The sequence below is a fragment of the Cyclopterus lumpus genome, chromosome 19, assembly GCF_009769545.1.
Source record: "Cyclopterus lumpus isolate fCycLum1 chromosome 19, fCycLum1.pri, whole genome shotgun sequence".
In the NCBI taxonomy this organism is placed as follows: Eukaryota; Metazoa; Chordata; class Actinopteri; order Perciformes; family Cyclopteridae; genus Cyclopterus; species Cyclopterus lumpus.
Window position 1 is genome coordinate 12999137 of NC_046984.1, and position 16571 is coordinate 13015707.

Genomic DNA, 16571 nt, shown 5'->3' on the forward strand with positions numbered 1-16571 from the left:
TCCACCAGCCCTGTGTGGACTTTGTTGCTCTTTATACTTTATATGTTTGTATTTGACGAGTTGGGAGTAAGACCAGGTTGATTTATTGCATGTTATTTCTTTTCTTTTATTCAGTCAACATATCAGTATGAAGTTATGTTTTCAAGTATAATAAAGGTTCCCTGTTTGACATTAAATATTATTTTGTATTTTAAATGTGTTTTTCTTAATAACTTGTGTGCTGTCTATTCAATCTCACTGAGGCGCTCCACCCAACGGAGCAATATCTGTATTCCTGTGCAATGCTAAACTTTATGGATTCTTTGGATGCCTGCCTTTACTGTCTATGGAACAGGTTTCTGTTATAGTTCATTGGTTGCTGACTAACATAAATCACATAATCTCAGACAGTAGACACAACCGGTCTATTAGCAAACACAATTCCCCTCTTCAAATGACTGTTTTTGAATCACAAAATGATCTAACGGGTGTCGGGAAGAAAGATTTTATTTACTACTTCAGTGTAGAGGAAAAATGTAATCAAGCAAAAAAAAAAATTGTGCATTTCAATACAGTGAAAGCATGTACATTGGAAAGATTCTAAACAATTTAATCCCCCGCTATATGTTTATCTAAACGTCATTAAATCCAAACACGTCTATGTCAAGTCTGACAGGTGATACTTTGGAGGAGAATTGCTTATGAGAAGATCAAAACATTGCAGATTATGTTTGCTTTCAGCTGTTTGGTGCAAAGAACATCAGATAATGATACTGTGAACCCATCTGTGAAATAAACAGATGAAAGACAGAAAGCCTCACATTTGGGTTGCTATATGAACTGGATTTATGCCTTCAAGGGTGAATGTGCAAAAACATATTTCATATTGTAATGTGGTGCAAATCCCTCCAGTTTCAAACTCAGGGGCCCTTTTTCTTTTGTCAACATCGACCAAAAATACAGCTCTTTCCTATGAGGTTCAACAGTTTTACATAATTGCACTACATCTGACTCCATTCTACAGAAGCTGAAGAGATATATTTGCATAACACTGGCCAGCTACAGATATAATTGCATAACGATGGCCGAAGAGCAAAAATTAACTTTTTTGAGAATACTTTAGAATGCTATTTTAAGGCTAACCAATACATAATACAAAAGAAGAAGAAAAATAGTGCAGATAGGAGGTTCATCCCACTTTTCCTGGATAATTTTGCAGATAGGAGGTTTTGCGATCCAAATATTAACAAAGAGTCTAAAATATATATTTATCAGTATAAAACACTAAAATCCTGTTAAACTAAACTCCTTTGCTTTTGCACTCGAGACCGTTGCCTATTTGCAGCTTTGAGCATGTTGTCACATTGCCTTAAATTAATTCCTTAATGAAAAGGAGCTTGCACTCCATCGCCCAGTGCCTAACAGTTTTCAGATTTATTAATTACTGATGGCGAGCTCAGGCCTCGACATCACCACAGCTAATGTGAAACGACGGGGGCTTCAGACTGTTCAGGGGGGCTTCGGTGGTGGACGTCAGCCTCTCAGGGAGGCTTTTCTAACCATACTCATAGTGTTACGTTGTTACATGATGGGATTATTGTTCCTGTAGTATATTGATGTGGCTGGTCGAGGTGGAGCTAATTGGAAGTCATTCTGGATCATGCATTATAATATACAAGACGATGTGGCTTGAAAGCAAAGTCTTTATCTGTATTGTCACTATAGAGTAATATTTCTATTTAAAGGGACATCAAATGGAAATACTGCCCAAAAAGGAGTAGAAAAGTAGTGTAGTTAGGTTTAGTTTTTATTTATAAAGCACTTTTCATACAAGAGATGGAAGTGCTTAAGTCTTAAGTGCTTAAAAAAAAAAAAATGAATGCCACACATTCAAACATGGGCATTTGTTTAGAATTAAAAGAAACTGAAATGAAAAACAAACCATTAAGAATAATAAAACAATTATAGAATTAGTAAGAATAACTAATAAGAATAAGAATTAGAACAACGTTATAAGACAAATTAAATGCATATTTTTTTTAAATGTTCGTGTTTATGGTATTCCATCATTTTGGAGCATTAAAAAAAGATAAACATAAGCAGAGATGTATAATTGATACTTTTGTGCTCAGCTATGTTAGCAGACTGCTCGTGGTAGTTTAATACCAGCTTCAGAAAATGATCCATTGATCCAGCAACTTTGGACAACCTTTTTGGCACTGTATGTGGTTTTTTTACACCGACATGCGAGTGGACACACCGACTGTTCTGCATCAAACGGGTTGCCGTGGTGATGACTGAGCCAGGGGGATAAGGAAGCTGGCATTTCAGCATTAATGTTAGCAGCGTCAACATCTTCCCCTCACTTGCAGGTTGTCATTTCACTGTTTAAATATAAAGTGAGTGAGTCTTCACCTGTGTGACCTTTATGACCTTTATAAGACCGCTGGGCTTCCAGTCAGCTCATACATTATGTGTGCACTCTTCTGAGTTACATAACTTGTATTCTCAAATTACCAATTGATTTTCACCAAGTTCTAAAGTAAGTTCCTCTCCGCTCAACATACACACCGTGTGTGTCAAAACGTGAGCTAAAGCACACATCTATAGGTTTAAAATGTACGCAAGATTGCCAATCTGAGGGAGGCCAAGTGTGGAATTTGAACTGGCAGATAATTCCAATCACAGAGAAAAGGAGGAGTGCTGCAGGCTTTCTCTCATCCTGCAGTCTCTCACATTTAAATCCTGCACTTGTTAAATCTTCTGACAAGACGTATTATCGTCAAAGTGCAGTCCTGCAGATTTCGAACACAAACATTTTAGGTGGTACAACCATCCATATTTACACACTTAGGAGACGACAATCGATGGTAAGAGTCTTTCACCGTGGATTCAAATGTTGTTCAGAGGTGAGCTGTGCTGACCCCTCCCTTCCACTAGGGGTCTGGGTCCGGTTTGCTTTGTGGTTCGTCTTTCAGGCTGCTCATCAGCTGATGAGCCACAGCTCAGCTGCTATAAAGATGCAACACCTTGACTGGCTGGCTGCTCTCCTGTGGTCAACACTGCAGCTTATTGTTTTTAGTTTGTTTAAGTTAGTTGTGCTATTCTTTAAATAAATGCCTATTTATCGCTTTTAACTCGTCTGGTCTCCCATCCATGTTGCAGTCTCTGAGCCGGAGTGTGACAGAGCGATCATTGAAGGTGGAAAACGTAAATAATGAAAATATTGTTAGTTGCAGCTCTAAAGTCAACTTGTAAAGAAACAAACCGCCACCTACGACACCCACATATATACATATATCACAATATATACAAACTTTCAATGCACTTGAACGATCTAATCTCATCTCTTAAACATTTTGTGATGGACGGATGAGGAAATCAGTTAGGGGAAATGTCTATTTACCTGGATTGACTTCATTAATGTTTTCCCCCTACGTGCTCGGCCAACTTCAGACAAAGGAGATTGTAAGATTTGTTCAAAGCTCCGGGTCCCGTGGCCGCAGGAAATTCAGGATTCAATGAGTTAAAGTTTAACAATATTTAATGGAAAAGATAATTAACATGTAGCGTTCACGACCGTGGGGCCAGAAAGGAGAAACTCTCCAGCTCTCTGGGCTGTCTCGAGTCCTCCAGTCCAGTAGAACCATGTCTCCCCAGAACAAATGCTCGGTATGGTCATGCAAATGAATTCACACCTATGGGTTAGTTCTATTGGTCAGTTCAAAGGATGCCGCCGTTCTGTTCGCTAAGCTAATTAGTAAATGGGGTCAAAGTGCACACATCCGGTCAGGGACCGGAAGTTCCCCGTCACAATAAAACCTACTATCCTGCCTTCAGAATAAAAGCAACATATCAGGTTTCAATCGGCATCCATTTTAACTATTGTCTAAACAATAAAACATTAATTCTCATGCATCATACAGTTAATCATTACATTTGTCTTTAACAAACAGAATAATAAAACAGTGATCCTCTCTTATGTTTCATAATACATTCCTCCAGAATATTCCTCATAATATCCCCAATTAATTATCATAACTTTCTTTATGTATTAATTTAAAACATAACCTCTCTTATTTACATGTGCAAGTATATATAAAATTCACTACAACTCAACAAGATGCTGCGCAGTATTCATTCAAGGTGATATCACCTGAGGACAGGGGGCATCAAAGCCCATGTGTCCACCTCCAGTCAGGCCTCATTTACTGATGAGACATAATGCTCTCCTCCAATTAAGCCTCTTTCAGGTGGAATATTTTGGAGGAGGACATTTTGCATCTTTGAAAAACAACATCAAAAGCTATTTCCATACCCTTCTGTCTAATGTGGCATGCTGCTTAATGGGGATGTTTGCTTTGTTCTGACTGATGCATCTCTAACAAAAACACTTATTGTGAGGAAAACCTGCCAGCTAGAGCAACGCAATCCATCACAAGTACAATACCCTCGCCCAAACACCTCCATATCACCCAAAGATATATTTTTAGAAAATCTTTTTTCTTCTTCTCACAAACGTTATTGTCTGTGGAGCTGGCATTTGATTATTAAAAGAATAATTAAAGTGATGCCTGGCAAACAAGCTGCTCTTGTGTATGAGATCAACTGGTGGCTCTGTGCTGATAAGGCCTCTGAACTGACAGGAGAGAGCTGCACAAGCAGCTGCATGACAGTGCTCTGTGCCTTTCTCCAAAGGCTATGTAATGCTGGTGAAGGCATCCATCAGAGCCAAAGCCTCACTCTGGGCAAAGATGGTGCTGCATTTCAGCGTAATAACACCCAGCAGCAGGCAGGGTTGTCTGTGCTTCCCCTGCAGCCGCCTTCTCTTTGCATCAGGAGCAAACATTAAGCCCATATCCACAGAAACCATTACGGGATTCATTTCAATGAGCCACCGTTTTCTCTCCTGTTCCCCTTTTGCCACCTCGGAAAGAATGAAGAGAACACGGTGGCCTCCATAGTGTCACATCTCCAGTCAAAAGCAATGTGCATGCATGAAGCAGTAACAATAACTCTCCACCCACACACTCTCACTCTGACAACACCCCCCACCCCCCTTATCCTCCACCTCACCCTGCTCCAGTGCCTTCAGTGTGGCTCACGTGCAGCAGCACACTCCGATGGGCACCACGTTTCACGGGAAAGATTCTCCACACTCGAGTCCAGAGGGGCACCAGAGTGTGGGGGCGTCATCCGGCTTCCAGAAGAACGGAAGATGTTGCTCCTTATCAATCTGATGAAGCAGACTTAATTTGTAGAGATATTTGAGCACACACGAGGTTTGATTTCAAAATGAATGTCTGATTAAATACTTTTTTTTTCTCTCTTCATATTTGAATTTAAATATTTGCTTTTCAACAGGATATCACGTGACAGTTTTCTTTACCGGAATATGTTGCCTGTATGTTGTCGACTGTCATTGCAGCTTCTCCCTTGAACATAAATAAAGGAGAACATGAAAAGAATCCCTTTGAACACAACAAACAACGGTGGCATAATTGAATGCGCTTGAAATTAATGTTAACATATTAATGACAAATCGTGTTCCAAGTTAAAAAAAAGAAGAAAGTAATTTACTGTTAATTAAATCTATTTGCAAGTTCGGTTTGTGTGTGGGAATCAGTGCAATTCCCCTTTTCTAGTAGAAATCCCCACGTGTGCACGTTCTTTGTGTGCCACTGTTTCTCAGAGGAGACGGGGGAGAGATCAAGTAGCCCACACACTGTGCAGTGTGCGCGGAGGGGTGATGCCTCGGGAGCGCATCACAGGACGACAAAACCCCCACTGCAACACGCAGTGCCAGAGTAGAGCCGCTTTGGCACGATAGCTGGTTGTTGTAGGGAACACGGGGGAGCTCCTCTCTCCGAAGCGCCGCACATATACTTCTCATCATGCCGGAATCCTGCTGATCATCTTTGCTGGTTTGTAGAGGAGAGGAGAGAAAAAAAGGGGAACTCCGCCGGTGGAGAGATCTGGGGATGCATGCACACGGTTATGGGTGATTAATGCCGTTCTTCTGCAGCCGCAAAACAAGACTGGATATGCGCACAAAAAGTGGAGATAAGTGAGTTTCGGGGCCCACAGGATGGACACTGCGGAGGTGATCCTCTCTGTGTTGGTGGTTGTGATTATCATCGTGTCGTTGCTCTCCAACGTCCTGGTGCTGATCTGCTTTCTGTACAACCCGGAGATCCGCAAGCAGGTCCCCGGTCTGTTCAACCTCAACCTCACCTTCTGCAACTTGTTGCTCACCGTGTCCAACATGCCGCTCACTTTGGTGGGACTTGTCAGTGAGGCTCAGCCGGGGGGAGACGCCTTCTGCCAGATCGTGGGCTTCCTGGAGACCTTCCTGTCCACCAACTCGATGCTGAGCATGGCAGCGCTGAGCATCGACAGGTGGATCGCCGTGGTGTTCCCCCTGAGGTATCACTCCAAAATGCGCCACAAAGACGCGGTGTTGGTGCTCGGGTACACGTGGGCGCACTCCATGTCCTTCTCCACGGTGGCCACCTGCTTCTCTTGGGTGGGATACCACCGGCTTTACGCGTCCTGCACCCTGTCCAACCCGAGGGCGAGCAGTCGGACCCAGTTTGTCATCTTCACCGTCTTTTTCCACTCCTTCACATTTTTCCTATCTTTTATAGTGCTGTGTGTCACATACCTCAAAGTGCTTAAAGTGGCAAGGTTTCACTGTAAGCGGATCGACGTCATTACAATGCAAACTTTGGTGTTGCTGGTGGATATACACCCCAGGTGAGCGCCTTTATTGTTTCTATTTTTATTTCTCCGTCATACTACCCAATATCAATCTGTACTGCATCTTCACATTGTGCAGATAAGAAGATTTCAAGATGAAAGAGAGCATTTAGAAAAAAAGAACAAAGGGTACAAATCAACCCTGTGATCAAAAAGGCGAGAACAAACTATTGTCCCCCTGGAGCAGTATGAGTATAGTTGGAGCCATAGTTCCTTTTTATATTGATTTTAAAGAAATGTTACATTTAATGATGCGTTACCATCTTTGCACTGATGTGTGTCCTCAGTATTCAGAAGGAATGCAAAATCTGATTATATTGAAATGCTCTGAGGAGCAATTTATAGTGTGTGTGTGTGTGTGTGTGTGTGTGTGTGTGTGTGTGTGTGGGCAGGGGGGTTACACTGTAGATTACTGTCTATAAGGTGCATGCTGGAGCTCTTCCCTGCCTGTCTCAACTCACACTGATGACCTACATTTAATTAAATATTACTCAAAGTATGTGCGTCATTGTGACATCACAGAAGTGGGGATCCACAATAAAAACAGGAGTGCACCCACTCCTTCTGTAGCCGTCTTTTAAGATATCTCTAGAGACACTTGGTGGTCTTTCCTCAATGTGTGTCACTTGTTGTTTCCAGCGTTCGCCAGCGTTGCCTGGAGGAGCAGAAGAGGAGACGACAGAGAGCGTCAAGAAAGATCAGCACCTTCATCGGCACTTTCATGCTGTGCTTCGCTCCCTATGTGATCACAAGGTGAGAGAGAGACCCTCGCAGGCGGGAGAGGGAAACCACGCTGGCACACTGTGCCGTACGCAGCCCTTTTGTTCTGTTGGTATCCCCCAAACCTCCCTCCTCTGCTGCCACCCCCACCCACCTACCACCACTTCCTCCTCCTCCTTTCTGCCCCCTCACTCTCCTCACTGGTCAGAGTTGGAAGATGAGATTGGCTGACCTTGTGATAAGTAATATGCCCCTGCTCTGCTGTTGCTGCTGCATTAGCACGTAAAAAGAAAAATTCTCCTCAAGCTCGTCGGGTGCATCAGTTAGTCAGGTGGAATCCACGAAAATCAATCACTGAAAGGAGAAGCTGTGACATGAGGCCAATAGGGTGTGAGACACATAAGTGATGTACGACTGGACATTGTTTATAGATTCATGCAACGGATGTGAAAACATACATAATATGTAGAGGAAATAAACCTAAGAGACAACATCCAAGATACATGAAGATAACATAAGGCTGTATAAGACCTCAACTGCAGTTCTCCCCAATTACATACAAAAAATGGTTTAATGTCTAACTTTTCTTCTCATTTTTTTCACCTCGCTTCAAACAGTTTTACAAAGAATAAATAGTCCCTCAATATCCGCGGTAACAGGCACACCGTTTTCAGAAGATGTTGTTTCAATATTGTCAGCGCCTCAAAATAAATTACATTCTCCCACCATTGTATTTGAGTGGAGGCAGACATCTTAGAGAAAGGAAGGCATATCTCTAAACCTGGACTCATAAAACCAGATTAGTCTGCATGGCTGGGTACCAATAGGCAAGCAAGTTTTTGATTAAATCAAATATTGCTATGCCCTAAACCCATATTACATAGCACTTGAAAATTTAGATTACATACTATTTTGGACATTTTGAAGACAAAAAGTCAAAACACGTTGTTCAAAACAACAAAGTTGTTCAATATACTGTACTTTTGACCTCTACACTAACTCTATAATGATACCTAATACTCATCATCACAGTTATAGCAAATATTAACATGACATTGCTTTATATTAACAGGAAATGACCCAATATGTGCAACTTCAGATATCCATCGAATTACAACTTTAGATCTGGTTTTAGGATACTTTATTTTTCCCTTTTCCAGGACACACTAAAAACAGGCTTGGAATTAGTTATACTCTGGACTATTTGTTTTGTAATTTAGGTTAACTCTTTATGTAATAATGTTAAAAGATGAAGATGAAGACTGGATGACTGTAAAGTAGGATATATGAATTAATCCAAAAGTATTTTGCTCTCTGAGTTTTATCTTGTAAATATCTTTCATTAAAATGGAAGAAGCTGGAATAAAAAAATACAATAAAACCACGTTTAAATATTGAGTTTTGTATGCACTGACAATCTGTTGTGTGTGAGTAAACTGTCAGTAATGAATAACCATAACAGCACTGTACAAGCTCTCATTCTACAAATGACAGTGTACTAATTACAATCTGCATATATATTATGCCAAAAGCTCTGATGCCCATTTGTTGTCAGGGTCATCCTGTGAATAGTAAAAGCCCGCTGTGCGCCGTGGCAGCTGACTCAACCTGCTGTTTGCTCTGGTGCTGCGGAGGATATTGGCAAATGCCAATGATGGCTGCTGGCCCATATAAGGCCAGTGCTAATGTGCTGACAGAACTTGATTGTGGGCAGAGTCCTCATACACAGTGCAAGGGAAGAGGATCAGCCATTGTTATTTTTTCTTTTTACATGTTATGACACCATGTGTGGTGAAAGCACCAATTTGTTGTCTTTATGAGTCACTTTGTGATGCAGACAAAAATCAAAGCTCATTATGTAACTTTTAAAATAAAATATACAGTATTTGTAGCATTAAAGTGTACCCCCCTGGAAGAACTCACTGTCCTCTGTGCTTCATGGTTTTCTGCTTAGCCCTGTATAATACTGTATTAAATAACAATCAGAGTTAATTGGCTGCTTTCCAGACACTCGTTTCTGCAGACAGGTCTGTTTTATTGTTCCAGTGGCTCTGCCTTTCTCTTTTTCTGACATTTAAGCCGCTGGCTGCAGCTGAGAAAAAAGTAGCCTCACGCTGTTAATCCACACGCATGAGAGAAGGAGGGCGATACATGTAGTTTCACTTGACTGCTGCCTACATTTTAACTTTAACAATAACTTAAGACAGAGTCTTGCAAATGTATTTCTATTTCAGCATAACAAGAGTAGGGCATGCACGCCGTTTCAAGCGTGTTGACTTGCCTCCCCCCTGCTCTTTGCCTCTCTCACTACCCTCTCTATATGCTTGGCTGCAGGATTGTGGAGTTATTTCCAGCGGTGCCTATCAACCCCCACTGGGGAATTGTCTCCAAGTGCTTGACTTACAGCAAGGCGGCCTGCGACCCCTTCGTGTACTCCCTGCTCCGACACCAGTACAAGAAGACTTGCACCGACATCATCAACAGGCTGCTGAAGCGTAGCTCCTTGAACGCATCGGGGCGTGGGCACGAGACCCAAGTACACAGCATACCCGCTGCAGAGTGACAGGGGCCGAGTGTCGACCCGGCAACTGTCAGGGAAATATGAGGCGGATTTATCTTCAATGAAGAAGAGAACTAATATTGTTTTGTTTTTTCTTGTCCACGTCTGCTTGATTTTGGTCTGGCAAGCCAAAAAACGTGACTACAGACAAGGGCAAGTCCTTGTACAGGAATATCACTGTGCTTGCATACTGAGTTCCCAGAACAGCAGATCAGTGCAGTGAGCTTGAGAGGACAATAAGCAACGGCAGATTTCACATCCACCTGGAGAGACAGATGTGCTCACCCGAGAAGAACGGCCAGTTCCTAGCCTCAATATGGAATCTTTCAGTCTGATAAAAGATACACAGTTATTATTTGTACATTACTCTGGTTTATAGTCATATTATATTTTTTTTTTAAACAAAAAGGATAGGAAATGGCCGTATGTCTGTTTTATTCCGTGCAAAGTTTTTGCACGTGACACATGTTCATAATGTATGTAGCACTGAAAACTAACCAAAACGTGTCCGTCCCCAAATTGTATTACAGATGAAAACATACAGCAGACCTGCACATTGAGGCTCAGGTTATTTCAGACTCGATGGGGTTAAAACACACTCCCAATTTAACACATTTAAAGTCATTTTATTTTTGTATGTTTGGGGTAAAACACACTCCCAATTTAACACATTTAAAGTCATTTTATTTTTGTAGTAGAATTGCCTTTTGTAGTGTAAGAGCCATTGAAGGATAAAAAAAAAAAAGCAAAAAAAGCAAGAGTATATGTCTTTCTGTGTTTCACGTGCGTAAAAACATTGCCATCATTTTAAAGAAAGAAATATAGGCCTTCTAACCGGCTGCCTTTGCCGTCAAGTGGAGCGTGATCGACTGTACTCGGCCCGGTTTGTGCTCACGGAGAGGAGTAACTCTCTTTCTCACGGAAAAGAAAATGTTTAATTTCCTTCACTTAGCAGAGTGATCACATGGAAACTAATGGCATCATGTGATGTATGATAGCAATGAAATAGTCTCTGCCTTCTGTTATATTTACAATCTTTTTAGGAAATATGTATCCGTTTCTTTTAATGAGATGGATATCTATAATAGGATCTTACTCTCACTTTGAATAGATAGATACTATCTATGATTATTTAGTACCTGTATTGCTTGTACAGTGAAGTCCAGGTCTTTAAGAAGAAGCCCAAGAGCCCTCTTGACTGACATTGTGTGATCTGTTGTACCTATTATATTCTTTTTTTGTTCTGTATCAGAAGACAGGCAGCTCTGTATCAGAGGGCTTTAGACTGGGCTTCACTTGTTATAGAGGTGACGTTGCTGTAGAAGCCGTAGTTATGTCATGGTGGATACACAATGTCTTTAGATGGAACGTGAAGTGAGATACTGTATGTATCACACGGTACCAATCTGATCAACGATGCCCAGTGAGCCAAGTATTAGTAGCTGCAGTACATTTTTTTCTGACAAGATAAGGGAAGATAGATACAAATATTGATGTAATTAAATAATTGATGACTTTTTGCGTTTATTTTGAGTTAACAGATCTGAGGATCTATGACAATACAGAGAAGAAATGGTTGTCTTGGATATATGATGCATTGAAAAGTACTGTATGACACTCCAAGACAGCTGATGCCTTAACTTCTGTAATATATAATGGTTTGGAATGTTGTCATTCACAATGTTATATGAATATTTTGAACAATATAAATGTATAGATGGGGTTAATTATTGCCTTATTCACGTCTGTTCATCTAGAATCTGTATTTCTGTACCCTCAAGTTGCTTACCATCGTCATTCTCGCTGATGTTTTGCACTAATGTAGAGTAGTGATTTTTCTCACATGATTATTTGGTGAAAAACTAAACATGAAACAATATAGTATGTGGAGAGATTTAGATAAATGACAACGTGAAAAATATTTTTGTGTCTTTTTGATATACGTACACGTAATTTATGACGACGCTGTATCCGATTGAGTGTTACAGAATGTGCTGCTTCACATAGAAATTAAGCTTGAACTGTTGTGGATGGTCTCAGTGAATTGAGTGTAATATACCTCATTTTGTTATGGTAACTGAGTTGACTGCCGAAGTGTTTTGTTATGCATTTCCTTATTTATTAAACCACTGGCTCGATGCTGCTGCTGCTGCTGCTGCAGATGGCTGAGATGACAAACAGTTCATGGCATGATGAGGAAGACTGCTGTTTCCATCTTTGAATAAGAAGATGAGAATATTTGGTTTTGATGGTGGTGATGGACATTTTTAAAATCTTAAATTTAGACGACTTAATATGGTTTTAAGTTATGCACCTCGGGTTCTGGTAGAGCTCTAAAATGGATCACTTGAAATCAAAGTAATTCTGTGAGCAACTACATCTCACATGATGCTTTGACACCATGGAATATGTTGTTGTTGTTGTTGTTGTTGAATACTAACCAATAATTGTTTTACTTCTTTGGCTTACTTATTCTTACAATGAAGGCAGTAAGTTTGCTTTTTATCAAATCAGTGTTTCCCCTAAAAATAAATTGCGCTGGTTATTTTCACTGTAGTGCAGTAATTTATCACCCAAATTACAATGCAGTGGTGTTTTGTCTGTGTTTTTAATAGTATTTAGACAGCAGTGGAGCTATGGCACTTAATAAATTCAATACAAAAAAAAATACAGCTTAACCAGTTGGTGAAGAGTGGAAACTGCTCGCCTGCATCGCAACCAGTGATAAATCCGTGTCGCAATCACGTCTTTAAGAAACAACGGGAAGGGTTTGGCAAGAGTGTGTCAGCTTCTGTCCGCAGCAACTCGGATGGTTTCCACCTGCAATCAGTGTGAGCCAGAGGGAAGCGATGTTTCTGTTCACTCGTCGCGCAGGTGGTAATGAAACAACATCAGTGGCTGGGTGAGTTGGCCACGTCTGAGATTCTGTCTACCGCTTCACACCCTAGGAGTCTGTGATTATCTTCAGGTGGGTGGTACTGGCCGTAACGCACGGCTTAATCACGGTTGGCCTCAACCCACTCTGCCAAATGACCCCCTCTGAGTGAGAAATAAACCACAACTCCAAGTGAAAAGTGGACACCTCGCTCTTTAAAACAAGGGAATGTTTTCTCTTCATAACCTTTTTGACTTCGTAGCAGGAATCAAAAGAGCTTCAAAGCTGTGAAAGTCTGAATCTCCAGCACATTATACTTTTTCACCTGGAATCTAAAGCGATACTCCTGCTGGTTTAGTCCAGTGATGCATTGAAGATGAATTTTCCTCCCAAGTGTGTGAACGTAAAAATGACACTTTTATCCAAGTCATTGGTGAAATAGCATAGAAGAACATCTATTTTGACAGGCACAGGTAAAATGACAAAAACAGGCCATGAAAAGGCCAAAGAATGCATGTTGTGTTTGTTGGATTATTTTCTGCTGCAAACATATTACAAATAAAAGACTGAATGAAGACTATGAATGCTGATTTGTGTCATTCAAACAGCAAAAAAAAAAAACAACAGACCTCACCTTGGCTTTTGCCTCCACACATAAACATGTCGGTGAATTTGTTGAGGAATTGTGATGGAGCATCCAGCCTGACTATGTGCTACAAATACATCAATAAACAAAAAAGCATGTGGTGCTCATTATCCCATGTGTACTCTAGTTTCTCTCCCATATGTCACCATATGCTTTCTGTTTGATGCTGCTCCAAAATGTCACTATACTTCCACCAAGTAGGTTTATTTGTTTGGTTTTGTTTGTGTTTTGTTGTGTTTCACAATCTAAATGATGATCTTTTTTTGAAGTTTTCAAGGCAACATCCTACAATCCTCTGCGCAGCAGATGTAAGAGAAAGAGTTCAGGGTGCCACGTTACGAGGAAACAGCCCGTCCTGATTGAACGCCTCTCGTTGGCTCCTCTGCTGTGTTTGTGCTTTCTTTCTCCAGGGCTGAAGGCCTGATTGGGGATTAATCAGTGGCATTGGATACACCTGGGCCCGGTGTGCCCCGTGCATGAAAGCTTAAACAGCAGAAGTCTTTTGTGAATCGATCTCCTCTCGCCACATATCTGGTGTTATGGCTTTTGGTGTCGTTGCTGTGCTTTTTTTTACAGCACTACATCCACTCTCTATACGACTGAATCGACAGATTCCTCCTCACCATTCATTTGACCTGTGTTGACTTACCTTTTGGTTAATAAGTCCCTTTATTTGTTAAGTATACCTGTGTCTCAGACTGTGATAATGCACAGTGCACACAGAACAGTTAATACTTTGTGAGGAGGGGGATGCAGTAGATACTAAAAGTAAAAACAGAAGGTATGGGATTTGGAAACCAACCAGGGAGTGATTCCAAATTTGTGAAAAAAAGGGTTTACTGGTGTTTGGCAAAGACACAATAATTGCTCCCTGTCCCACTGAGCTCAAATCTAATTAGTGATGCTAACTCTAAACACCTGTGATTTGGGCAGAGAGCTAATCAGCACAGAGCGCAAACACCTGCGTGAGTGTGCAGCTAAGGCTTTTTAATACATCTGGATAGATATCCGGATTACGGTTTTCTATCTTTTGTGCCACATGTCGTGCACCTTTTCACAAAACGTGAATGACAGGCGCATACATCAGCTGTGAGGGATCCTAACAATTTGATGGTATTTCAAGATATTTGCATGTGTAATACATAATTATGCTATGAGGATAGTAATATTTAGTTTTACAACTAAATATTACCAAGACGACCTCTCATGCTGCAGCATCCAGCTGTTGCTCGTTACCGAAACCGTTTAACAGGACTGCCTCTCATCTTCCCTGTTTTTCACTCACGCTGTGCGCACACTCCTGATCTGCCTGCGTCACACCAGCAGGCAGCAACAGAGTTACTGGTGCTTTTTGTCATCACTAATGAGGATTTGTTGTAGAGTTTCATCAACCACTTGACAGGTCCACAGAGTAAGCACATACTTAGCATTTGCATCTTGATAAATGCAATTTTCACCAGTTAAAAAAAAAAGAAAAGTGTCCGGTTAACTATTTGCACGGTCCTCTCCTTAACCTTGTTCACACATATTAAAGGATAATTCTGTTTACTTCAAGTAAGCATTTGTCTCCAATCGGCATCAAGTAAGTCCAGCTACAAGTGTGGTTTTAGTGTGACGACACAGAGGCGACTGTTCTAAACAACAATACGTGCATCCCAAAGAGATTAACGTTGATTCTACAATTGCATCAGTTCTATCAGAATTGGGGAGTTTGAATTCACTGAAATAAGAGCAAAGACTGTCACTGAGGGCTTTTCTTCGATGGAAAATAGGTTTTTGACTTTGTCCTCACTGGTTTTGGCAAGACTTTGATAGACAGATGGTTTATCCAATCACCTGCAGAGTATTTCTTGAAAGCCATTTGCCCTTTTCCAAACAGTTTCTAATGACGGCTTCTCAGAGGCTTTCATGTAAACAAACCATCTGGTGTGTCAAGTTACTTAATTGTATCCACTCTAGCAGCACGGCCCTGGATATCTTAGCAACAATTGGGTGGATTGCAATGAAATGTTGTCATTTTGACATTCATGGTCCCGGGAAGATAAAGTCTTGTGACTTTAATGATCCTTAAACGTTGCCTCTAGCGCCACCATGAGGTCGACATTAGTGTTTTGTGGAATAACAACTATTAGATGGACTGCTTTGGAATGGTTGTGCTTCATTGGCAAATGCTATAGGAAGAAAAATCGAACACAGTATATTATGTTGCTAAACCTCAATAACCTTTCAACTTCAACCCTCCCCTTGCTGATCTGGTTGTCGTCTTTGATGTCCATCGAGCCAGCAGAGAGTCTAATCCGTCTCAGAGGCTTCAGAGCCGCGGAGGGGCGAGAGATTAAGAGCTGGTTTACCAACGCTGCATGGCGACTCACTGTGATGTCCAGGCCGGCACTCTCAACGCTTCAAAGGCTGGACCAACTTCTGAAGAAGCATTGGCCTTTCAACCGCTGGCAAGGTCGGCTGGTGCCTGTGTCTTCCCACACATCTTCACAGTATCACAGCTGCGGGCCACAGCGGCTATACTGCACACCCTGCCCTGCACACTGTACCCCCCCCCCCCCCCCCCCCCCCTTCTCAACCACCCCACTACGGTCCACACCCTCCGTAACTCACTGGGATTGTGTGTTAACCATATGGGAGAAGTTTGGATCGGTACAAGTTCTTACTATTAATGAACGTCACCTCTAATTAATGGTCAACCCTACATTTTGTCAGTAAATGTAGGGCTTGTTTTTACCCCCAAACAGTAAATTATTAAGATTAAGTCTTGAGTATTGACCATAGCTTACAATGTCAGACACCTTTTGAATCGTTTAAACGTCTCACATCTGGTTCCTCAAGCACGACTACAACCTCTTCTCTGCATTGCAGGGAAATTCTATATTTCACTCGTTATATTAAAATAGCTTCTGTGAAAAAGGTGTGGGAGGTCACAGGTGTGTAGCTGATCAGTGCCAGTTGCTCATCTTTTAGCTCTACAGCTTTCTAAACAGGCTGACCGGGTTATATGTTTTGAATGCTCAGTTCTCACA

General features: G+C 41.3%; 1 protein-coding gene across 1 annotated transcript; it reads left to right on the forward strand.

Moving 5' to 3' along the window:
- The first annotated feature begins 6067 nt into the window (after positions 1-6067).
- On the forward strand, positions 6068-10021 carry LOC117748995 (G-protein coupled receptor 26-like). Its single transcript, XM_034559169.1, has 3 exons — positions 6068-6735; positions 7378-7491; positions 9793-10021. Exons 1-3 carry the CDS (start codon positions 6068-6070, stop codon positions 10019-10021), a joined length of 1011 nt encoding a protein of 336 aa, XP_034415060.1.
- The last annotated feature ends 6550 nt before the right edge of the window (positions 10022-16571 follow it).